The sequence below is a fragment of the Cervus elaphus genome, chromosome X (genome assembly GCF_910594005.1).
Source record: "Cervus elaphus chromosome X, mCerEla1.1, whole genome shotgun sequence".
In the NCBI taxonomy this organism is placed as follows: Eukaryota; Metazoa; Chordata; class Mammalia; order Artiodactyla; family Cervidae; genus Cervus; species Cervus elaphus.
In genome coordinates this window covers 98,124,557-98,150,828 of record NC_057848.1, presented here as the reverse complement: position 1 = coordinate 98,150,828, position 26,272 = coordinate 98,124,557, and the positions used below count along the sequence as shown (strand labels likewise).

Below are 26,272 nucleotides of genomic sequence, written 5' to 3'. Positions count from 1 at the left end.
CACAGTCCAACTCTCACATCTATACATGACCACTGGAAAAACCATAGCCTTGACTAGATGGACTTTTGTTGGCAAATTAATGTCTCTACTTTTTAATATGCATAAGACAGATACTTAACAAGTATGAAAGGGGAAATGAATAATAACAAGATAATAGTGGAGAACTTAAATACCCCACTCACACCTATGGACAGATCAACCAAACAGAAAATTAGCAAGGAAACACAAGCTTTAAATGATAAAATGAACCAGTTAGACTTAATATAGATATTTATATATAATAATATTTATTAACATATAATATTAATATATTAACATACAATGTTAATATATATAATATATATTAATAAATATAATTATGTGTATTTTATACAGGACATTTCACCCCCAAAATATGGATCTCACCTTTTTCTCAAGTGCACATGGGACATTCTCCAGGATAGAGCACATCCTGGACCATAAATCTAGCATTGGTAAATTTGAAAATGGAAATTATTTCAAGCATCTTTTCTGATCACAATGCAGTTAAGATTAGATGTCAACAACAGGAAAAATACTACTAAAAATAAAAATATATGGAAGATAAACAACACGCTTCTGAATAACCAACAGATCACAAAATAAACCAAACTGAAAATCAAAATATACATAGAAACAAATGAAAATGAAAACACAACAATCCAAAATTCTAAGGGATTCAGTGAAAGCAGTGCTAACAGGGGTGTTCATAGCAATACATGCCTACCTCATGACACAAGAGACACACCAAATAAGAACACTAAAAGCCAATATCACTGATAAACATGGATGCAAAAATCTTCAACAAAATTCTAGCCTACAGAATCCAAAACCATACTAAAAAGATCATACATCATGATCAAGTGAGCTTTATTCCAAGGATGCAAGGATTCATCAATATCTGCAAATCAATCAATGTGTTACACCATATTAACATATTGAAAGATACAAACCATATGATAAATCGAACAGATTCAGACAAAGCCTTTAACAAAACTGAACACCCATTTGTGATGAAAACTCTCCAGAAAGCAGGCATAGAAGGCACATACCTTAACATAATAAAAGCCATATATCACAAACCAATAGCAAACATTATCCTCAATGGGGAAAAACTGAAAGCATTTCCTTTAAAATCAGGAACAAAACAACGGTTCCCATTCTCACTACTACTTTTCAACAGAGTTTTGGAAGTCTCAGTCACAGCAATCAGAAAAGGAAAAGAAACAAAGCAATCCAGAATGGAAAAGAAGTAAAACTCTCACTGTTTGCAGATGACATGATCCTCTACAGAGAAAACCCTAATGATATCACCAGAAAATTACCAGTGCTAATCAACAAATATAGTAAAGTAGCAGGATGTAAAATTAACACAGAGAAATCACTTGCATTCCTATACAATGATAGTGAAAAAAGAGAAAGAGAAATTAAGGAAACAATCCCATTCACCATTGCAACAAAAAAAAATGAAATACTTAGGAAAAAAATTTACCTAAAGAACAAAAGACCTGTATATACAGAACTATAAAACACATATGAAAAAAATCAAAGACGACACAAATAGATGGAGAAATACACCATGCTTGTGAGTTGGAAGAATAAATATGGTGAAAATAAGTATCCTGCCCAAAGCAATCTATAGATTTAATGCAACCCCTATCAAGCTAACAAAGGTATTTTTCACAGAACTAAAACAAATAACTTCAAATTTGCATGTAAACATAAAAAACCTCAAATAGTCAAAGCAATCATGAGAAATAAGAATGGAACTGGAGGAATCAACCTGCCTGACTTCAAACTATACTACAAAGCTACAGTCATCAAGCCAGTATGGTACTAGCACAAAGAAAGAAATATAGATCAATGGAACAAAATACAAAGCCAGAGATAAATCTACGTCCCTATGGACACCTTATCTTTGACAAAAGAGGCAAGAATATACAATGGAGAAAAGACAATCTCTTTAACAAGTGGTGTTGGGAAAATTGGACAACCACTTGTAAAAGAATGTCACTAAAACACTTTCTAAAACTATACAAAAAAATAAACTCAAAATGGATTAAAGATCTAAATATAAGACCAGAACTATAAAACTCTTAGAGGAAAATTTAGGCAGAACATGCTCTGAGATGAATCACAGCAGGATCCTCTATGACCCACCTCCCAGAGTAGTGGAAATAAAAGCAAAAATAAACAAATGGGACCTAATTAAACTTAAAAGTTTATGCACAACTAAGGAAACTATAAGCAAGGTGAAAAGACAGCCTTCAGAATGGGAGAAAATAATAGCAAACGAAGCACCTGACAATGAATTAATCTCAAAAATATACAAGCAGCTCCTGCAGCTCAATTCTTGAAAAATAAACGATCCAATCAAAAAGTGGGCCAAAGATCTAAACAGACGTTTCTCCAAAGAAGACATACAGATGGCTAACAAACACATGAAAAGATGTTCAACATCACTCATTATCAGAGAAATGCAAATCAGATCTCACGCTGGTCAGAATGGCTACTATCAAATAAAGTCTATAAACAATAAATGCTGGAGAGGGTGTGGAGAAAAAGGAACCCTCTTACACTGTTGGTGGGAATGCAAACTAGCACACCCACTATGGAGAAGTGTTCAGTAGAGTGTAGTTCAGTTCAGTTACTCAGTAGTGTTTGACTCTTTGCGACCCCATGAATCTCAGCACGCCAGGCCTCCCTGTCCATCACAAACTCCCAGATTGTGGAGATTCCTTAAAAGACTGGAAATATAACTGCCATACGACCCAGCAATCCCAGTGCTGGGCATATAAACCGGAGAAACCAGAATTGAAAGAGACACGTGTACCCCAATGTTCATCACAGCACTGTTTATAATAGCGAGGTCATGGAAGCAACCTAGCTGGTCATCAGCAGACGAATGGATAAAGAAGCTGTGGTACATATACACAATGGAATATTACTCAGCTATTAAAAAGAATGCATTTGATTCAGTTCTAATGAGGTGGATGAAACTGGATTCTATTATATAGACTGAAGTAAGTTAAAGAAAAACACCAATACAGTATATTAACACATATATGTGGAATTTAGAATGACCATAATGATGACCCTATATGCAAGACAGCAAAGGAAACACAGATGTAAAGAACAGACTTTTGGACTCTGTGGGAGAAGGCGAGGGTGGGATGATTTGAGAGAATAGCACTGAAACATGTATATTACCATATGTGAAATAGATCACCAGTCCAGGTTCGATGCATGAGAGAGGGTGCTCAGGGCCGGTGCACTAAGATGACCCTGAGGGATGGGATGGGAAGGGAGGTGGGAGGGGGGTTCAGGATGCAGAACACATGTACACCCATGGCTGATTCATGTCAATGTATGGTAATTATCCTTCAATTAAAATAAATAATAAAAAAAAAGATGAACATGAATTCATTAGGCTTCAGCCTACGAATTAGCAAGGGCCAAAGAGGGGAGGGGTGAGTTGAATAACAAATAGTATGTCTGAATATACTATATCTTAACTAAATTTCATTTTTGTCTTTCTAATTTTCATCTGTTATTCAAGTATCATTTTAAGAAGAGATAAGAAAGCCAATGCCTGTCTTACCTGCAGAAACACTGAGGGAGTTCTCCTTGACCATATAAAGGAAACAAAAATGGAGTGTTGCCATATCGTCCAAGACAGTGAAGAAAGTTTTTGGTAGCTTTGAGACCATCTATGGTACTGCTGCCTGTCTCTGATGTCATTGCAATTGAGTGCAGGACAAAATATTGGAGGTTGGGGGTTAATTTTTGAGTTTTTAAATATTCAGAAAATGTAATTTCCTCGAAGTCTATGGAAAGAAAGAGGAAAAGTTATCAGTTAAAATCAGAACCAAACTTCCATTTAAAAGCACTGTACAAAAATGAGATCAAGTTTGCTTAAAACACTTAGCAAAGGACATAGTTGGTGGTAGTATTACTACATTTTGGACCGAGACCATTGATTTTAGAGGGAAAAAACTAGGAACAGCCTCATTACCCTAACTGGATTGATGACACAATTTTTAAGCTTTAAATGATGATTCTGTGGTTAGTATTTTATGGATTCAAAAAATTAGAAAAGCATTAAATAATTCATTAAGCACCACAATAGCTTTCCATGGTTGGCAATAATCTTACTTTACTATCAACTGCAGACTAATGTCAATGATTACACTTTGAAATATTAAATATGACTAATGGTAACTTTTTGGTGAAAACAATGATATAGTAGTACTTGATTTTTTTGAATTGTTTTTGTTTCCTAAAACTTGGAACAGTGAACTATGACTAAAAAGTAAAGAAACTAATTTCTGTATGGCTAGTGGTATCAATCCCACTGCCTTATAATCTCACCTCAAAACATAACGATCCCCTAAATACTATTCCTTTAAACCAAGAACAGAAAAAAATGTAACTGAGCTGTTGTTAGTGGAAGAGAAAAACTTTTTAGAATATAAACAAATAAAAACTATAAAAACTGACACAGAATATAAGTTTATGCTACTATGAAGAAAAAAATCTGGCAGTAACAAATGGACTTGAAACTTTAAGAACAAGAGTTAGACTTTGAATATTCCATATAGTAAAAAAAAAAAAAAATTGTCCTATTTCTCAATTTTGTAAGTGAATTGTCATTATATTCCTATTTTGGATAACTTTTTCAGCTCAATGCACTTTTAAGTGCAAAACTCTTGATACTAAAGTGGTATATTCAACTTTCAACAACCTTTGAAGTAACTGGCCCCAGATCACACAGAGAGATGGGTCAAAGCCAAGATTAGAAACCATATCTTCTCCTAATCCATGAGATCCCACCCATACCATCTAGCTTCCTTTTAACCAGTCAAATTATATAATTCAATATTCCAAGCAAAAGTGATTCTTGAGAAATGAATAAAATATACAAATCTTTAAATGACAGATAAAATAGATGAGGGTCAGAGAGAGTAAGATATATGTACCACTATATGTAAAATAGATAAACAACAAGGATATACTGTATAGTACATGGAAATGTATGCAATATCTTTTAATAACCTATAATGGAAAAGAATCTGAAAATGTATATGTGTGTGTGTCTATACATATATATATATATATATATATATATATATATATATATATATAAAACTGAATCACTTTGCTGTACACCTGAAACTAGCACATTGTAAATTAACTATACTTCTATTTTTAAAAAATGGTTAAAAAACCGGATAAAGAAAAAGGAGTATTATCTATGAAGAACCAGTTGATAACAATGTTTAATTAGCAAGAATAAAAATTAACATCATAGACTGCTGTCATGATGAAAATGTCCCATAGCTGCATAGTACCATTAGTAGCCACTAGCCACGTGTGGCCACTGAACACTTGAATGTGTGGGTACTATAACTAAATTTTAATTTTAATTAATTTAAATTTAAACAGGTACTTGTTGCTAGAGGCTAACCTACTGGATCATGCAAAATAAAAATATTTTAAAAGCACAGCAAGTGGCTCACTAAATCAGAGAAAGCATATTAAAATAATAAGAATCTAAAATAATGTGAGAACACAAATTTATTAAAAAACAGTACCTTTATATTCATCAGGATGTTCCTCATACTCCATACAAAATGTGAGAAACTTCATTAGCATTCGCTTTTCTACCATAGTAAGTTGTTTGCTATTAAAGACATCTGCTCTGGAGCAAGGAACCTAAAATATATGATTTAAAAGTTAAGAAACTGCTTCCTACTGATACTAGTATTCCAAATGACATTTTTTTTTCCCTTTAAGTATAACAAGATCATTATTTCCTTTCTAGTCAGGCTGTTTGATGTTACTTTCCACCAGTTCTAATGGCATCTCTGTTGACTTCAGAGCTAATTAACTCGAGAGTTCCCTTACTTAATTCTGCCAAGTTGCTCCTTATGCTATTAAAAGGCCACCGGCATGGCACCCCTAACTGGGAACAAATGACAGCTCAAATCTAGCAATGTTGTCTGAAATTAACACTTTCTCAACATGAGCAGCAAGCTACAGAATAAATTATAAGAAAATTAACATTAGACATTAGAGTCTTCTTCAACACCACAGTTCAAAGCATCAATACTTCAGCACTCAGCTTTCTTTATAGTCCAACTCTCACATCCATACATGACCACTGGAAAAACCATAGCCTTGACTAGATGGAACTTTGTTGACAAAGTCATGTCTCTGCTTTTCAATATGCTGTCTAGGTTGATCACAGCTTTCCTTCCAAGGAGTAAGCATCTTTTAATTTCATGGCTGCAATCACCATCTACAGTGATTTTGGAGCCCAAAAAAATAAAGTCTGACACTGTTTCCCCATCTATTTGTCATGAAGTGATAGGACTGGATGCCATGATCTTAGTTTTCTGAATGTTGAGCTTTGTGCCAACTTTGTCACTGTCCTCTTTCACTTTCATCAAGAGGCTCTTTAGTTCTTCTTCACTTTCTGCCATAAGGGTGGTATCATCTGCATAGCTGAGGTTATTGATATTTATCCCACCAATCTTGATTCCAGCTTGTGCTTCCTCCAGCCCAGCATTTCTCATGATGTACTCTGCATATAAGATAAATAAGCAGGGTGACAATATACAACCTTGGTGTACTCCTTTTCCTATTTGGAACCAGTCTGTTGTTCCATGTCCAGTTCTAACTGTTGCTTCCTGACCTGCATACAGGTTTCTCAAGAGGCAGGTCAGGTAGTCTGGTATTCCCATCTCTTTCAGAATTTTCCACACTTTATTGTGATCCACACAGTCAAAGGCTTTGGTACAGTCAATAAAGCAGAAATAGATGTTTTTCTGGAACTCTTTTGCTTTTTTGATGATCCAGCAGATGTTGGCAATTTGATCTCTGGTTCCTCTGCCTTTTCTAAAACCAGCTTCAACATCTGGAAGTTCATGGTTCACATATTGCTGAAGCCTGGCTTGGAGAATTTTAAGCATTACCTTACTAGCGTGTGAGATGAGTGCAATTGTGTGGTAGTTTGAGCATTCTTTGGCATTGCCTTTCTTTGGGATTGGAATGAAAACTGACCTTTTCTAGTCCTGTGGCCACTACTGAGTTTTCCAAATTTGCTCGCATATTAAGTGCAGCACTTTCACAGCATCATCTTTTAGGATTTGAAATAGTTCAACTGGAATTCCATCACCTCCACTAGCTTTGTTCGTAGTGATGCTTTCTAAGGCCCACTTGACTTGACATTCCAGGATGTCTGGCTCTAGGTGAGTGATCACAACACCGTGATTATCTGGGTCATGAAGATCTTTTTGGTACAGTTCTTCTGTATATTCTTGCCACCTCTTCTTAATATCTTCTGCTTCTATTAGGTCCATACCATTTCTGTCCTTTATTGAGCCCATCTTTGAATGAAATGTTCCCTTGGTATCTCTAATTTTCTTGAAGAGATCTCTAGTCTTTCCCATTCTATTCTTTTCCTCTATTTCTTTGCACTGATTGCTGAGGAAGGCTTTCTTATCTCTCCTTGGTATTCTTTGGAACTCTGCATTCAAATTTGCTGCTTTACCAAGAAAATAACAATCTTATTTGCTTATCCTTCCCAAACAAAATGGGGCTTCCTTTGTGGCTCAGAAGGTAAAGAACACTTCTGCAATGTGGGAGGACCCAAGTTTGATCCCTGGGTTGGGAACATCCTCCAGACAAGGGAATGGCTACCCATTCCAGTATTCTTGCCTAGAGAATCCCGTGACAGAGGAGCCTGGCAGGCTACACTTCAAGGCGTCACAAAGAGTCGGACACTACTAAGCAACTAACATTTTTACTACTAGTTTCCCAAACAAAACATAGCAACTTAAACTCATACTCAGTTGTAATCCTTGCTCAGCACAGTACCTGTTTCACTCTTCCTTCTCGAAAGGCAAGAATCCTGGTAATATTTTTGAACTCTGCATATCGACTAACATTAGATTTGATTAGAAGATCAATCAGCAATCCTCGAGAATACAATAGCTGTACAAAGAAAATATTTTAGAGAATGAAACAAAAGGTGAAAATAGTGGAAAAATTGATAAAAACAGAATAAAGATATATAATTTTGCTATATTTTACATTATTTGTAAAAAGTATTCTACCTGTTAATATTATAACACATAATATAATTTATTACAGGTTCACAACTGATTATCTGACATTCAAAATCCAAATTCTGGAATCCAAAGTTTTCTCCACAACTGACCCAAACTGATACAAGGCTCTTACACCTGTTTGTTCTAGTTAATGTGAATATCCATATATATTAATATGTTTAATTATAAAGCAACTCTTCAGACTCTGCTAAGAACATTACATCATATGTAAAGTATCAGCCAGCATATATACTGTATTAATTTCTAAAATCCAAGTAACTAATTCAAAATGAAATTTTCAGTACAAAACCTATTTCTTACTTTACTACTTCAGTGTTCTTCTTAAAAAAAAAACTTTCCTGCTCATGAGGACAAGAAGACTATGCGTGAGCTATGATTAAACTTCCACCCAGAAACTTAACTGCCAAGGTAACATGGAAAGAATGGTGAATTTCAAAGCGTGGCAGGATCAAATTAGGTGGAATAGATAGTTCAGAAATATGAGGAAGGACCAAGGCAGTAGCCAACTCAGACCTAGGCAGAATCAGGCACAGAGACCTACATCAGAAAGAAATGAGTAGTAAAAAGATATTCATATATTCAAGCATCTGGTTCAAAGAGATCAGCAGGATGAGGATGTTTGATTAGATCAGCAAAATGTGAGGAGCATTAGTTCCTCTCTTTATAACTTGGAACTTCAAGAGAGCACAATAAATAAAAAATCCTAGTCTGATGTTATTCACTACCCTCTCCGACTTCTTTCCAATTTCTCATCATTTGCCCTCAACTCATGGTATTTGGTCTCTCTAGTTTTATCTAGTCCTGTATCATAACCTTTTGGGGCCATTATATTTTATCTTACTAGTGTTTTCTCTTCTTTTGCACTAAATTTGCCTTGCTTCCTATAAACCCCGTGCAACATTGTATGCTCCAAAGACTCAGGGACAACCTCTGAATTCATGTTGATCTAACATTAGAGGTAAGAATGGGAAAAAAAAGAAACTGAAGACAATAGCATCCTTCCCAACCTCCCTGCCCTAATTACTATTAAATTATCTTCCAAAGCCCTCACATCTGAACCAATGATTTTTGAAATGCATCGGTTATTAAAAATGTTCATCATTATAGAGATGCCAAAATAGTTACTATATAAATAAGGGCTAAAAAGAAGTTTATTTAATACATTGACCAGAATAACATAGACCTGTAATTAGATTCATTAGACTTTTTTTCTTGATAGAATTCATAGTGTCCACATAACAGGAGAATATTTGGGTGGAGTACATGCTCCAATACAGAAGTAACCCTGTGATACAGTAGTGAGCATTCTTGTGTTTTTAACCTAGGTTTAAAGAATATTTTAACAGAACTATAAATTTCAGATACTATGTCTTTATAAAATAAATGTTCTACATTTCAGAGAATAAAATAATGAAAATTGGGTTTATGGACTCAGATGCTATTTTCAATCAATTAGAAATTAGTACTGTTGTATGATAAGATGGGTAAAACTGTTACTTACCTTTGATACCAAATCGATATTAAACCTCCTGCCTTCTTTAATGATTTGAGAGTAAGTAATCCGATTTTTCTTTGGCTGTTCTGCTATGTCTTCAGCCACAGGCACATTTTCACTTGTTTCTTTTTCTGCAGTTGAGGGCACACAAGTTTTATCATCACAGTGGTTTTCTTTTTCCCCTGTCACTTGAACATCATTTACTTCTACGGGTCTCTCTGGATCACTGCTTGGAGTTTGTTCTGTGTGTATTTCACAGCTTGTAGTGCTTAATGACTCATCTTCTGTAGGCAGGCAGGCAGAATCTGCAGCTTTCGTGGAGTTCACAGATGTCACAGAAGCGTGATTTTTCTGTAGTGCACCAGCTTCTTCAACATCTTCATGCAAATCCTGACTGATGAGAAATTATAATAATAATCCATACCAATAATCAAAGTGATAATTGTACTCGGCTACATTTTTATATCATTTTAACATTTAATGACAATTTTTATTTCTTTACCTCATTTATTATATCAAATTCAGTGGATGTCTTGCTTTAGGTGACAAACACATTAAACATTCATCTGTTTAGATTTTGACACAATATGAAACATATTAAGATCTAAAAAAATATACATAAAGATTTCAGGGATCAGCAGGCATCTCATATGTGTATGTGTATCTGAAAAGCAGATTCTTATTATTATTTATTTCTGTTTATCTTGGGGTATAGTTGATTTACAATATTGTGTCAATTTCAGGTGTACAACAAAGTGATTCACTTATACATATACATATATTCATTTTTTCAGATTTTTTCCCCATATTACAGAATACTGAGTGCTATACAGTATGTATGTATATATTAATCACATGTATATTTTTTAAGAAGTTAAGGCAGACAGGGGAATTGAACTTTAGAAACAAATCAACACAGTGTTTACAAGCGCTTCCTTCAGAATAAATAGACTGAGGTTCAAACCCAGACTCTACGACTAGATAACTTTGTGAATGTAGACAAATTTATTAATCCTCTCTGACCCAAATTATCCATTTATAATGTAGAGATAATACCAACTACCTCACCATGTTGTTTTGAAGATTAAATGAGGTATCACATGTGAAGAACCTGGTACAGTGCCTGGCACATAAATGCTCAACAGATTATTACCATTATCTGAAGTGTGACAAAGCTAAAAAACTGCTATAAAAGTGTACGTTGACATATCACAATGTGGTATCTAATAGGATCTTTCTGAATTGATTCTTGCTGTTTTCAATTAATGTCTATTACTTTACTGGAAGCCCCACTTCCAATATTACTACTAGAGTTAACATTCTCAGTTCATTATTGCCTTGACTGACAAAAAAGGTTCCTGTTCAGTGTGCATCATTATCTCTCCATGATGTGCTTTATCCTCTACAGAACCTACATTTTCATTGAGTTGCCCTACTGTTCAACAATAAACTTGCCTTCTACATGATAGGCTGTGGGAAATAAACATCTGCTAATTGACTGCTTGAGAACTAACAGCAGTTCTTAAATCAAATCTCAACTCTACCCCTATAAAATCTTCCTCTATCAGTCTCTAAACAAAATCACCTTTTTTAGTTACTATCTTTTGTCTCATGTCACCTACTTTCCAACATGGCATCTCTTAAATCCTAATTTGTCAACTCAAAGTCTCCATAACTAGGCTCATGTTAACTGTTTCTTCAAGATTGCAGGGAGAAATATCAATAACCTCCAGTATGCAGATGACACCACCTTTATGGCTCAAAGTGAACAGGAACTAAACATCCTCTTGATGAAAGTGAAAGAGGAGAGTAAAAAAGCTGGCTTAAACTCAACATTCAAAAAACAAAGATCATGGCATCTGGTCCCATCACTTTGTGGCAAATAGATGGGGAAACAATGGAAACAGTGAGAGACTATTTTCTTGCACTCCACAATCACTGCAAATGGTGACTTCAGCCATGAAATTAAGACACTTGCTCCTTGGAAGAAGACCTATGACCAACCTAGACAGCATATTGAAAAGAAGAGACATTCCTTTGTCGACAAAGGTCCATCTAGTCAAAGCTATGGTATTTCCAGTAGTCATGTATGGATGTGAGACCTGGACCACAAAGAAGGCTGAGTGCCAAAGAATTTATGCTTTTGAACTGTAGTGTTGGAGAAGTCTTGAGAGTCCCTTGCACTGCAAGGGGATCAAACCAGTCAATTCTAAAGGAAATCAGCCCTGAATATTCATTGGAAGGACTGATGCTGGAGCTGAAGCTCCAATACTTTCACCATCTGATGCTAAGAATTGACACAGTGGGAACGACCTTATGCTGGGAAAGACTGAAGGCAAGAGGAGAAGGGGAAGACAGAGGATGAGATGGTTGTATGGCATCACCGACTTAAGAGACATGAATTTGAGCAAGCTCCAGGAGTTTGTGATGGACATGGAAGCCTGGTGTGCTGCAGTCCACGTGGTCACAGAGTTGAACACGTCTCAGTGAATGAACCAAACTGTTTCTTCTGGTCTGTTCTTCCCACTTCCCATGATATCACAAATCCCCCATTCCCAAAAATAATCACATACTGCAGCAATTAAGAAAATGTTTAAATTTCACTTTGAAGAAGTCTTCCTTAATCCAACCACAATCATTCTGCTACACCATGTACCACAGTACACACATGTGGTTTACCTTGCATTTATTGATCAGTTTCTTTCAAACAGTCCTTTGGTTTATCTTCAACTTTTACTTTATCTTCAACTAGACTTTCATTTTCTTAAGGGAAGAGCCTAACATATATTCTTCTGTGCCTCTCACAATACCTACTGTACTTCACTATAAATGTGATATTTAATAAACACATGATGAATAAATGTTTAACACATGCAAAAAATGGAGGTATAAATATATTATCAAAAAATTTATAAACCAAACAAACATTTGTAAAAAACACAAACAACGAGGCAAAGAAAGAACAATAGTTTTTAAAAAGCCTGGGTTCATTGAACAAAAAGTGCCCCATTAAAATTGACACATTAAGCACTACAATAAGAAAGGTACAAGTAAAGAATAACATTTTAAATGTCAAGAAATAAAATATCAAAAATTAGGGCAGAAATAAATGAAAAAGAAACAAAAGAGACCATAGCAAAAATCAACAAAGCCAAAAGCTGGTTCCTTAAAAAGGTAAATAAAATTGACAAACCATTAGCCAGACTCATCAAGAAACAGAGAGAGAAGAATCAAATCAACAAAAAAAGAAATGAAAATGGAGAAGTCACAACAGACTTCACAGACAACACAGAAATACAACAGATCGTAAGAAATTACTATCAGCAGCTATATGCCAATAAAACGGACAACTTGGAAGAAATGGACAAATTCTTAGAAAAGTATAACTTTCCAAAACTAAACCAGGAAGAAACAGAAAATCTTAACAGATCCATCACAAGCATGAAAATTGAAACTGTAATCAGAAAACTTCCAGCAAACAAAAGCCCAGGACCAGACGGCTTCACAAATGAATTCTACCAAAAATTTACAGAAGAGCTAACACCTATCCTACTCAAACTCTTCCAGAAAAGTGCAGAGGAAGGTAAACTGCCAAACTCATTCTATGAGACCACCATCACCCTAATACCAAAACCAGACAAAGATGCCACAAAACAAAGAAAACTACAGGCCAATATCACTAATGAACATAGATACAAAAATCCTTAACAAAATTCTAGCAAACAGAATCCAACAACACATTAAAAAGATCATACATCATGACCAAGTGGGCTTTATCCCAGGAATGCAAGGATTCTTCAATATCCTCAAATCAATCAATGTAATACACCACATTAACAAATTGAAAGATAAAAACCATATAATTATTTCAATAGATATAGAGAAAGACTTTGACAAAATTCAACATCAATGTATGATAAAAAAAAACCCTCCAGAAAGCAGGAATAGAAAGAACATACCTTGACCTAATAAAAGCTCTATAAGACAAACCCACAAACTTTATCTTCAGTGGTGAAAAATTGAAAGCATTTCCCCTAAAGTGAGGAAAAAGACAAGGGTGTCCACTCTCACCAGTACTATTCAACATTGTTTTGGAAGTGTTGGCCACAGCAATCAGAGCAGAAAAAGAAATAAAAGAATCCAGATTGGAAAAGAAGAAGTAAAACTCTCACTGTCTGCAGATGACATGATCCTCTATATAGAAAACCCTAAAGACTCCACCAGAAAATTACTAGAGCTAATCAATGAATATAGTAAAGTTGCAGGATATAAAATCAACACACAGAAATCCCTTGCATTCCTATACACTAACAATGAGAACACAGAAAAATAAATTAAGGAAACAATTCCATTCATGATTGCAACGAAAAGAATAAAATACTTAGGAATATATCTACCTAAAGAAACAAAAGACCTATATATAGAAAATAATAAAACACTGGTGAAAGAAATCAAAGAGGACACAAATAGATGGAGAAATATACCGTGTTCATGGATCAGAAGAATCAATAGAGTGAAAATGAGTATATTACCCAAAGCAATCTACAGATTCCTTGTAATCCCTATCAAGCTACCAACTGTACTTTTCAGAGAGCTAGAACAAATAATTTCACAATTTGTATGGAAACACAAAATAAAACCTCGAATGGCTAAAGCAATCTTGAGAAAGAAGAATGGAAATGGAGGAATCAACCTGCCTGACTTCAGTCTCTAATACAAACCAGTCATCAAGACAGTATGGTACTGGCACAAAGACAGAAATATAGATCAATGGAACAAAACAGAAAGCCCAGAGGCAAATTCACACACCTATAGACACCTTATCTTCGACAAGGTATGCCACTGACAAAACCAGCACTGAAAGAGACACATGTACCCCAGTGTTCATCACAGCACTGTTTATAATAGCCAGGAAATGGAAGAAACCTAGATATCTTACATCAGCAGACGAATGGATAAGAAAGCTGTGCTACATATATACAATGGAACTTTACTCAGCCATTAAAAAAAATTCATTTGAATCAGTTCTAATGAGGTGGATGAAACTGGAGCCTATTATACAGAGTGAAGTAAGCCAGAAAGAAAAACACCAATACAGTATACTAATGCATATAGATGGAATTTAGAAAGATGATAATGATAAACCTGTAGGTGAGACAGCAAAAGAGACACAGATGTATAGAACAGTCTTTTGGACTCTGTGGGAAAGGGCGAGGGTGGGATATGGTTTGGGAGAATGGCACTGAAACATGTATATTATCATATATGAAATGAATTGCCAGTCCAGGTTCGATGCATGATACAGGGTCCTCGGGCTTGTGCACTGGGATGACCCAGAGGGATGGGATGGGGAGGGAGGTGGGAAGGGGGTTCAGGGTGCGGAACACATGTACACCCGTGGTAGATTCATGTCAATGTATTGCAAAACCAATACAATATTGTAAAGTAAAAAAAAAGAAAAAAGAAAAAAATTTAATTTTAGAAAATAGAAATAAAATATCACGCTCCTTACTGTTATAATCTAGTAACTTCAATTAAATATAATGAAAAAAGGATGACATCATTAATGTCAAGATTTTCAGATTTAGGAAACTGTAGTGGGTAAAGTTGTAGTTCTGGATCTGTTACTTAGTAGATAACAGGCAAGTCATTTAATCCCTGAGATTCCCCATCTATGAAATGGAAGATCATTCATTTACCTTAACTTTCATAAGGCTAGTGTAAGATTAATGACCTAAAATATTTGAAGAGTATTTTCCATGAGCGCTAAAGTGAAAGTGAATGTCGCTCAGTTGTGTCTGACTCTTTGCGACCCCATGGACTCTCCATGGAATTCTCTAGGCCAGAATACTGGAGCAGGTAGCCTTTCCCTTCTCCAGAGGATCTTCCCAACCCAGGGACTGAACCCAGGTCTCCCACATTGTAGGTGGACTCTTTACCAGCTGAGCCTGTAGGGAAGCCCCATGAGTTCTAAAAGGTTAATCAAACATAAGATATTAAGCAAATGTAAGATACTGTTAAATTTCCCAGAGGTCAACAGGCAATTCAAAACATGTGTCCTTAGGTTTTTCTGAGATCACATGTTGAAAGCTCTTTGGCCACATAACCACATAACAGCACAATTGCCATTAAGAAACATTAAAAATGAAAAGTGATAATATGAAATGGGATTTGTGTATTTTCCATAGAATTGTTCATGCTTTGTATTCACTTTCATTATTTTGAAAACCAGGAAACCAAAGTGTGTTGCATGAGGTGACAACTTTCAGCAAAATGTTGCATGCCTAACCATTAAACTACAAAATGATAGGATAATTAATTATACTTAGAGATAAGACAGAATGATGATGACAACATGGAAATTGAGCACACCAATTGATCTGGTCAGTAGCTCTCTATTATATTCTTAGAAAGGGAGCTTTCTAGAGTGAATGAAATGCATTAACCAGTACTAGACAATCTGGAAAACAGAAGTCCAAATACTTAATTAAGGGTATAAGTTTAAGAAAAGGAGTTATTCTTTGTAAATATGTTCTATATCCATAAGTTACTAAGTTTTCCTATTCTGAACATCATAATCTGGTGAAATACCTAGCACTATGGAAAACATATACAACAGAAACACAATACCATACCTACTTTTCATCAACAACTACAATATTTTTAGAGTTCTGCCAACACTGAATTTAATACCTAACTAGAAGTTATAAAGACACCAGAAAACTCTCCAAACTCCACTTAATTTCTCATCATGCAAAATTCTATTCATCAAAAAGACTTAGCTTCCCTCAAATTAAAAACTTTGTACTTTGGTTAAAAAAAAGTTTTCTTAAAATAATTCAACCTTGGTTTCGCCCAAGATGGAAGAAGAATAGGACAGAGAGACCACTTTCTCCCCCACAAATTCATCAAAAGATCATTTGAATACTGAGCAACTTCCACAAAACAACTTCTGCTTGTTGGCAGAGGACATCAGGCACCCAGAAAGGCAGTTCATTCTCTTCAAAAGGAGATAGGGGAAAATATAAAAGACAAAAAGAGAGACAAAAGAGTTAAGGATGGAGACCCATCACGGGGAGGGAGGCATGAAGGAGGAGAAGTTTCCAAACATCAGGAAACCCTCTCACCAGCATGTGTGTGGGGAGATTTGGAATCTCAGAGGGCACCATAACCAGGAGAAAACACACACACACACACACAAAATATGCACCTAACCACAACTGCCAGCAGAGAAGCAGCCCAGATACTTGTGTTTGCCACCAGTGAGTGGGGTTTGGACACGGAGATGCAGGCTGCATGTTTACGGTAAGGACCAGGCCTGAATGCCCTGAGGACAATCTGAGGGAGCTAACATCTGAAAGCAACCCAAACTGTGGGATAGCTGGAGAAAAAAAAAAAAAAAAGAGAGAGAGAGAGAGACAATTTTCCCCAAAAGACTCACAGAACAAAGGATTGAGCGAATACCAAAGGAGAGCTAGCCCGCTGTGTACAGGCCTCTCCCCCCTGCAGGAGGCAGAGAGGCAGGCATGCCACAGCCAGAGCCTGAAGGCAAGGGGCAATCTCAGTCCCAGAGACCTGTATCCTCCACCAAACTATGAGTAGGCTCCCAGTTGCTAACCACATCTTCCTAGGATCCTGGATGGCTGACATCTGCCAGGAGGGTCACAACCTGAGATCAGCTCCCTAGAGGAGACACACAGGACGCCTGAGACAGGGCTCTTGCAGCAAACCTGGGAAACCAAGCAGCTGGGACAGGGGAGGTAATTAAGATGCACAGTCCACCTGGGATAGTGTGCTCACCAAGCACATGATCACCTGAGCTGCTCGAACATGGGAAGGGCACAAAATGCATGCCGAGCCGAGTCTGTGCCCTTGCGGAGTACCCGAGAACCTGCAGCTGAGCAGCTTAGACATGCATGAAACACAGGGTCCGCTTTGGACAGTACCCCGACAGAGAACCTGGAGCCTGAGCTGTGTAGACCCGGAAAGCACAGGCCGCTGTGAGCTGGGGCAAACCCAGTGTGGCCCATACACTGCGAGCACTCCCCACACATGCCAGCGATATTTGTTTGCAAATACTGTGTTCCTCCCTCCCCACAACACAACTGAATGACTGAACCTAAATAAATGACCACCTTCACCCCCTTGTATCAGGGCAGAAATTAGTCACTGAAGTGACTTGCAAACAGAGGAAGCCAAAATAAAAAAAGAACAGGGGAAAGCTCTGGAAGTGACAGGTGCAACAGATTAAAACCCTGTAGTTAACATTGAGTAAGCATTGGAAGAGGCCTATAGACCTTGAGAACAAGTACAAGCTGGAACAAATAATTTATTACTCCTTTAATTTAATTTTTATAAGCTATTACCTTGCAAAAAAGACCCTATTTTTAAAACAAATTTCATATATATATATATATATATATAATTTTTGTGATTGATTTTGTTTTGTACTTTTAATATTATATTTTTGAGAGTCTAACCTCTACTCTAGATTTTTTAATCTTTGTATTTGGTATTTATTATCAATTTTGTACCTTTAAGAATCTAATCTTCAGTATCCATTTTCACTTATGGATGTGATTACTGGCTTAATTGCTCTCTCTCTTTTTTTTACTTCCCCTCTTCTCCTCCTCCTGGTCACCTCTATCTCCCTCCTCCCTCTTCTCTTCTCCGTGTAATTCTGTGAACCTCTGTGGATGTCCCACACTGTGGAGAATTTTTTTTACCAATAACCTAGATGTTTTATCATATGTGCTGTATGGATGGAGAAGTCTTGAGGCTACTGTAAAAATAAGACTGAAAGCCAGAGGCAGGAGGCTAAAATCCAAACTCAAGAACACCAGAGAACTCCTGATTCCAGGGAAAATTAAGAGAAAAGAGCTCATCTAAAAGCCTCCATGCCTACCCTGAAACCAAGCTCCACCCAAAAGCCAACAAGTTCCACAGCAAGACATACCAGGCTAATTCTCCAGCAACACAGGAACACAGCCCTGAGCATTAAAGTACAGGCTGCCCAAAGGCATGCCAAAACCATAGACACCCCAAAACTTACTACTGGATCCTTCATTGCACTCCAGAGAGAAGAGATCCAGCACCACCCACCAGAACACAGATGCAAGCTCCCCTAACCAGGAAACCTTGACAAGCCACTCGTCCAACCCCACCCACAGGGAGCAACCTCTACAATAAAGAGGAACCACAAACTTTCAGTATACAGAAAGGCCACCCCAAACACAGCAATGGAAACAAAATGAAAAGGCAGAGAAATACTCAGCAGGTAAAGGAACATGATAAATGCCCACAAACACAAACAAAAGAGGAGGAGATAGGGAGTCTATCTGAAAAAGAATTCAAAATAATGATAGCTAAGATGATTCAAAATATTGAAAACAGAATGGAGTTACATATAAACACACTAGAGACAAGGATTGAAAAGATGCAAGAAATGTTTAACAAGGACCTAGAAGAAATAAAAAGGAGGCAATCAATAATGAATAGTGCAGTAACTGAGATCAAAAGGACTCTGGAGGGAACCAACAGTAGAATAACTAGGGAGAGAGAAGATAAGTGAGGTGGAAGATAGAATCGTGGAAATAAATGAAGCAGAGAGGAAAAAAGAAAAAAGAATTAAAAGAAATGAGAACAACCTCAGAGACATCTGGGACAATGTCAAATGCACCAACATCAACCTGCCTGACTTCACACTATACTACAAAGCTTCAGTCATCAAGACAGTACGGTATTGGCACAAGGACAAAAATATAGATCAATGGAACATAATACAAAGCCAAGAGATAAACCCACACACTTATGGACACTTTATCTTTGATAAAGGAGGCAAGAATATACAATGGAGAAAAGACAATCTCTTTAACGAGTGGTGCTGGGAAAACTGGTCAACCACCTGTAAAAGAATGAAACTAGAATACTTCTAACACCATACACAAAATAAAACTCAAAATGGATTAAAGATCTAAATGTAAGACAGGAAACTATAAAACACCTAGAGGAAAACATAGGCAAAATACTCTGACATAAATCACAGCAAGATCTTCTAGAGTCACCTCCCAGAGTCATAGGAACAGAAGCAAAAATAAACAAATGGGATCTAATTAAACTGAAAAGCTTTTCCACAAAGAGGAAAACTATAAGCAATGTAAAAAGCCATCCTTCAGAATGGGAGAACATAATAGCAAACGAAGCACCTGACAAAGAATTAATCTCAAAAATATACAAGCAGCTCCTGGAGCTCAATTCTGGAAAAGAAACGACCAAATCAAAAAGTGGGCCAAAGAACTAAACAGAAATTTCTCCAAAGAAGACATACAGATGGCTAACAAACACATGAAAAGATGCTCAACATCACTCATTATCAGAGAGATGCAAATCAAAACCACAGTGAGGTACCATTGCACGCCAGTCAGGATGGCTGCTATCCAAAAGTCTACAAGCAATAAATGCTGGAGAGGGTGTGGAGAAAAGGGAACCCTCTTACACTGTTGGTGGGAATGCAAACTGGTACATCCCCTATGGAGAACACTGTGGAGATTTCTTAAAAAACTGGAAATAGAACTGCCATGCAACCCAGCAATCCCAGTGCTGGGCATACACACCAAGGAAACCAGAATTGATAGAGACATGTGTACCCCAATGTTCATTGCAGCACTGTTTACAACAGCCAGGACTTGGAAGTAACCTAGATGCCCATCAGCAGACGAATGGATAAGAAAGCTGTAGTACATACACATAGTGGAATATTACTCAGCCATTAAAAAGAATTCATTTGACTCAGTTCTAATGAGGTGGATGAAACTGGAGCCTATTATACAGAGTGAAGTAAGTCATAAAGAAAAAGAGCAATACAGTATATTAACACTTTTATATATGGAATTTAGGAAGATGGTAACGATGACCCTATATGCGAGATAGCAAAAGAGACAACAGATATAATGAACAAACTTTTGGACTCTATGGGACAACACGAGGGTGGGATGATTTGAGAGAATAGCATTGAAACATGTATACTGCCATATGTGAAAGAGACCACCAGTCCAAGTTCTATACATGAAACAGGGCACTCAAATCCAGTGCAATGGAACAAAGCTGAGGGATGGGATGGGGGGGTTCAGGATGAGGGACACATGTACACCCATGGCTGATTCATGTGAATGTATGGCAAAAACCACCACAATACTGTAATTAGCCTCCAATTAAAAAATTAAAAATAAAGTAATTCAACCTTTTGAAGAACACTTCCAAACAATAACTCAATTATATTAACTTTAAAGTACCTAAAAAGTATAAAAACACATTTGCCAGTTGTAAATGAATGTGGCTGGATTATAAATTCTCAAAAAAAAAATGTTGAGTTCTAAAACACTACTGATTTTAACATATAAATGGGAAAAATATGCACCATTAGTTCTTATGAAAATTTTCAATATGAAAATAAATTGACAAATGAAATCCAATGTCATTTATATTGATAATTTGAATTTCAAGGGACATTTACAATAAAGTATAACAATATTTTTGAGATAATTTTACCTAATTTAAACTCTGAATAAGTGCTTAGATGAACGCATTAGGAACAATCTGAATTTAGGAGAGACTTAGGGGTATAAATTCTGATATCATCTAGTGTTTTTACCAATTAATGGTAGCAACAAGGGAATGCCTCAAACTGAATATGCCTTATTAATGCCTTGGTAACAGTCACACTTTCAGATAAGTCAAATGAAAAATTGTCAACCAACTGGTTAATGTATTCAGCACAGGTGTTCATTATTTATTTTTCAGTTATTTGGACCTTTCCTCCTTGCAGTACAGCTTGTTACAGAAATTATATTTTTTATTTTGATATATGCACTTTATTGTAAGGTCATTCATTTTCTTCTTGTTTTAATTTTTTGGCCACATCACATGGCATGTGGAATCTCAGTTCCCTGATAGGGATCCAACTTCTGCCTTTTGCACTGGAAGCATGGAGTCTTAACCACTGGACTGTCAGGGAAATCCCAAGCCATTTACTTTTGATTTGCACAGTATATGCTACACAGTTACCCATCTGTTAATTTCTGCAAATAAATGTTTAATGATTATGAATAAGATTTACAAAAAATCAGACTGTTCAAAAGTTGCTGTTCCAAAAACCAGGAATATAAAAAACCCACTGTAATCAATTTTAAATTGATGCAATACAACATACTGATAGATTTATTCCCTTATTTGTAAAAAACTTAACATGTTAACAGCACAGTAGAATATAGCTGAAATGTCAATCTCTTGTCATATTTCTCCAAGGAAAAAATATAAGGTGATGTAGAGCAGATACTGTTGGCTGTCTTTTTAACAACCATATCCTATTCCTCAGCACCATAAGAGTTGCAATTTTGATCCAATATTAGGCACCCAGAACTAGGGGATGGATCATGGCTGATTAAAACCAACTTTGGTAATTTTACTGTCCTTTGTTAGTGACTGATTTAAAAGTGAGCAGGTTATCCAGTTTAAGCCAATGAGATAAGGGTGAACCTGGGGCTTTGGTAAAGACTCCCCAGTATAACATTATAACAGAAAAAAAAAACAACACACACACACACACACGTTAGGAAAAAAAACTCCCCCCACCCCTTGTTTCACATTTAGAGGTTTCTGTTGTGTGAAAACCTGTTCAGAATCAAGGCAATCATTTTGTAACTCTGGACGGAAAGCTAAGAAAAGTTCAGGGCAGCTACCCCAAGATGGATGTGATTAAGATTCTCAATTAGCAAATTATGTAACAATCAACCAACCCACCTACCAGCCTACCGTCCCAACTACCCATATATCTACTCATTTAAACCACTTTTAATTGGACACTGTGTCACTTGTAGTCTAAAACAAACTTGCTATTACACAGTGGTAAACCATAGATTCCTGTAAATAATAAAACTTACAAGTGATTTTCAGTTTTTAAAATTTTGTATTTCTTTCTTCTTACTGGTATTATTATATTTTTGTCAAAGAGGCTCATGCTACATTTATAAAATTCTAAATCTAAAATAAAATAAGTAGAATTTTCGATGACCATCACAATGTCTTTATTTTAGTATCAATCCATGAAAGAGTTGGTTCGTTTATAAGTCTAACAAGCAAGTTTTCATCCTGCTTTAATATTATCATATCAGAAAAGGGGAAACGATGTTCAGGATTATGCAAAAATGAAACAGGGCAGAAAAAGCACAAGTTCTTCCGAATATTTTAGAAACATAAAATCTCTTCTCACTAAAGAAACTATATGACATTATGCAATTAATAAGCAACCATCTTTCACCCTGAGCAAACTCCAGGATATGATGAAGGACAGGGAAGCCTGGCATTCATGGGGTCACTAAGAGTTGGACACACCTGAGAGACTGAACAACAATATCTTTCACCTAAGAACTCTGGGTTTTTGTGAATTAAGTGTGAATTAATGTATTGTGCTTTTTCATAGTCTGTTGAATGTTTAAAACCAGAAATAGTAGTTGTTTTTATTCTCTCACATAAACTACAAAAATATCCTGTGGGGTACTAACAACAGTCACAACAACTAAAGGATATTGGATTTATCCCTCATCTTCTATACACTGGAAGTTAGGCACTTTAATTCCCCATTATAGATATAACTACTTTACACTACTAAATAATATTCTAGCAAGTTAAATAAGTAAATGTACTTCTTTACGTGCTAGTCTTCACAAAGAAAATACTTTATGCACTTGGTTTAATGGTTCCCTTGATGCACATACATATATTTATCTGATGCCTGATATATACTTTGATATAATGGAAACAGCACAAACTTTTGAGTTATATAGATGTGGGTTCAAATCCTGCCTGTCGTATCTCTGACTCTCCCTGATGTAGCACAGATTAAGTGAAACTGAATGAAATAAAAAATGTAAGGAACTGAGTTATAGCAGTTGTCAGAAAGATAATATCCAATAAATGCTATAGTCCTTTTACTCTTCCCTTCAATAAGTCAATTGTAATAATCACATTATTTGTTTCAAAAAAAATTAATCTATGAATAGCAAAAGAATTTCTAGCCCAAATTACAGATTATCTAATTTATTACTAGCAGCATCCAAGGTAAAAAAGCACTCATAAAGCAAAACAATCTGGGTAGTTCTTTATAGAATTTCTGAGAATTGAACTTAAGCTATTTTATTTTAATATTCAGCCTAACTATGTTGTTATTATTGCTGTTTAGTCACTAAGTCATGTCCAACTCTTTGGTGACTCTATGGACCGTAGTCTGCCAGGCTCCTCTGTCTATGAGATTCTCCTGGCAAGAATACTGGAGTGCGTTGCCATTTCCTACTTCAGACGATCTTCCTAACCCAGGGATCAAACCTGCGTCTCCTGAATTGGCAGGCAGATTCTTTACTGCTGAGCCACCAGGGAAGCCCAACTATGCAATAACGAAAAAGTACTAACTTTCATAGTCAAAAGATCACTAAAACTCTTAGACTGAATACTTAAGAATTACTTATGAAAATAAGTAAAGTCAGCAATGACAAACAATGTGCTATCCAGTATGTTTACATTAGAATATGGTGTTACTGAGGAGCTAAGATGGCGGAGGAATAGGACGGGGAGACCACTTTCTCCACCACAAATTCATTGAAAGAATATTTGAATGCTGAGCAAACTCCACAAAACAACTTCTGAATGCTGGCAGAGGACATCAGGCACCCAGAAATGCAGCCCATTGTCTTCGAAAGGAGATAGGACAAAATATAAAAGATAAAGAGACAAAAGAGCTAGGGGTGGAGATTCGTCCTGGGAAGGGAGTCTTACTACAGGAAGTTTCCAAACACCAGGAAACCCTCTCACCAGAGGGTCTGGGGGAAGTTTTTGAATCCCAGAGGGCAACCTAACTGGGAGGAAAAATAAATAAATAAAACCCACAGATCACATGCCTAAAGACAACTCCCAGCAGAAAAGTACCCCAGATGCTCGCATCCGCCACCAGCAAGTGGGGGCTGAACGGAGAGGAGCGGGCGGCATTGCTTAGGGCAACCTAAACTGTGGGATAGCAAGAGAGAGAGAGAGAGAATTAACCTGCAAAAAGCCCTAACCCAAGGCACTGCCAGCCCGTTCACAGAACAAAGGACTGAGCTTTACCAGAGAAGAGCTAGCTGGCTGCAGATGGGCCCATGCCCCGCCAGAGGCAGGGGGGAGGCAGGCGCCAACTAGAGCCTGAAAGGGGCAAACTCGGCCCCAGAGAGGGCATCCCCTACCACTGCAAACAGGCTTCCAGTTTCTAAGCAAAGACTTCCTGAAATTCTGGATGGTTGACATCCACCGGGAGGGTCGCAGCCAGAGATCAGCTCCCCAGAAGAGACACAAGGCACACCAGGCCGGGTGCACAGGGAAACTGAGGCTGGGACTGGGGAGGGGATAAGTCACACTGCACCTGAAGAGAGTGCGCTCGTCAAGCACCTGGTTGCCTGAACTGCTCGGATCAGGTAAGGCACAAAACGCAGGCCCAACCGAGTCTGCACCTTTGTGGAGTACCCAAGAACCTGAACCTGAGTGGCTTAGACCTGAGAAGTGCACGCAACTCAGGGCCCGCTCCCTGTAGAGCAACCTGAAGCCTGAGCAGTGTAGACAGGGAAAGCACACACACCGTGAACAGGGGCAAACCCAGTATCGCTGAAACACTGTGAGTACTCCCCACACACACCAGTGATATTTGTTTGCAGTGTTACTCCCTCCACACAGCACAACTGAATACAAGTGAACCTAAACAAGAGACCACCTCCGACCCCTTATGTCAGGGCGGAAATTAGACACTGAAGAGATCAGCAAATAGAAGCCAAATAAGCAAAGGGAACTGCTTTAGAAATGACAGGTGCAACAGATTAAAATTCCTGTAGTTAATACCAACTACACTGGAAGGGGCCTATAGATATTGAGAAGTATAAGCTGGAACAAGGAACTATCTGAAACTGAACTGAACCCACACTGCCGACAACAGCTCCAGAGAAATTCCTAGATATATTTTTAATATTATTATTTTTTTTAATTAAAAATTTTTTCTTCTTCTTTCTTAAGTTCTCTATTACTCCTTTAATTTTCATTTTTATAACCCACTATTACCTTGCAAAAAAAAGAAAGACCCTATTTTTAAAGCAAACTTCATATATATTGCTCATACTTTTTGTGTTTTGGTTTTTTTAATAATGTATTTTAAGAGTCTAACCTTTTCACTAGATTTTTAATCTTTTTTTTTTTTTTAGTATTTGATATCAATTTTGTACATTTAAGAATCCAATCTTCAGTAACCATTTTTACTCAGGAGTGTGCTTACTGGATTGATGACAGTCTCCCCCTTTTGACTCTCCTTTTTCTCCGCCAGATCATCTCTATTTCCTCCCTCCCCCTTCTCTTCTCAATCCAATTCTGTGAATCTCCATGGGTGTTCTGGGCTGCGGAGAACACTTAGGGAACAGAGTACTGCCTACATCTGTTTCTCTCCTCATGATTCCCCCTTTTTTCTCCTCCTGCTCACCTCTATCTCTTTCCTCCCTCTCCTCTTCTTCATCTGTGAACCTCTCTGGGTGTCCCTCACAGTGGAGAATCTTTTAACCAT

At 36.9% G+C, this 26,272-nt stretch overlaps 1 protein-coding gene across 2 annotated transcripts in view; it reads right to left on the bottom strand.

Annotated features, from left to right (window-relative positions):
• The window catches only part of CHM (CHM Rab escort protein), a 240,676-nt gene that overhangs the window by 116,606 nt on the left and 97,798 nt on the right, over nt 1-26,272 (bottom strand). For both annotated transcript variants that reach the window (XM_043895520.1, XM_043895521.1), the window contains exons 5-8: nt 9,655-10,042; nt 7,900-8,016; nt 5,613-5,733; nt 3,620-3,845 (exon numbers count right to left, since the gene is read on the bottom strand). In XM_043895520.1, the coding sequence (XP_043751455.1) occupies nt 3,620-3,845; nt 5,613-5,733; nt 7,900-8,016; nt 9,655-10,042 (852 nt within the window). The remainder of the gene's footprint in view (nt 1-3,619; nt 3,846-5,612; nt 5,734-7,899; nt 8,017-9,654; nt 10,043-26,272) is intronic.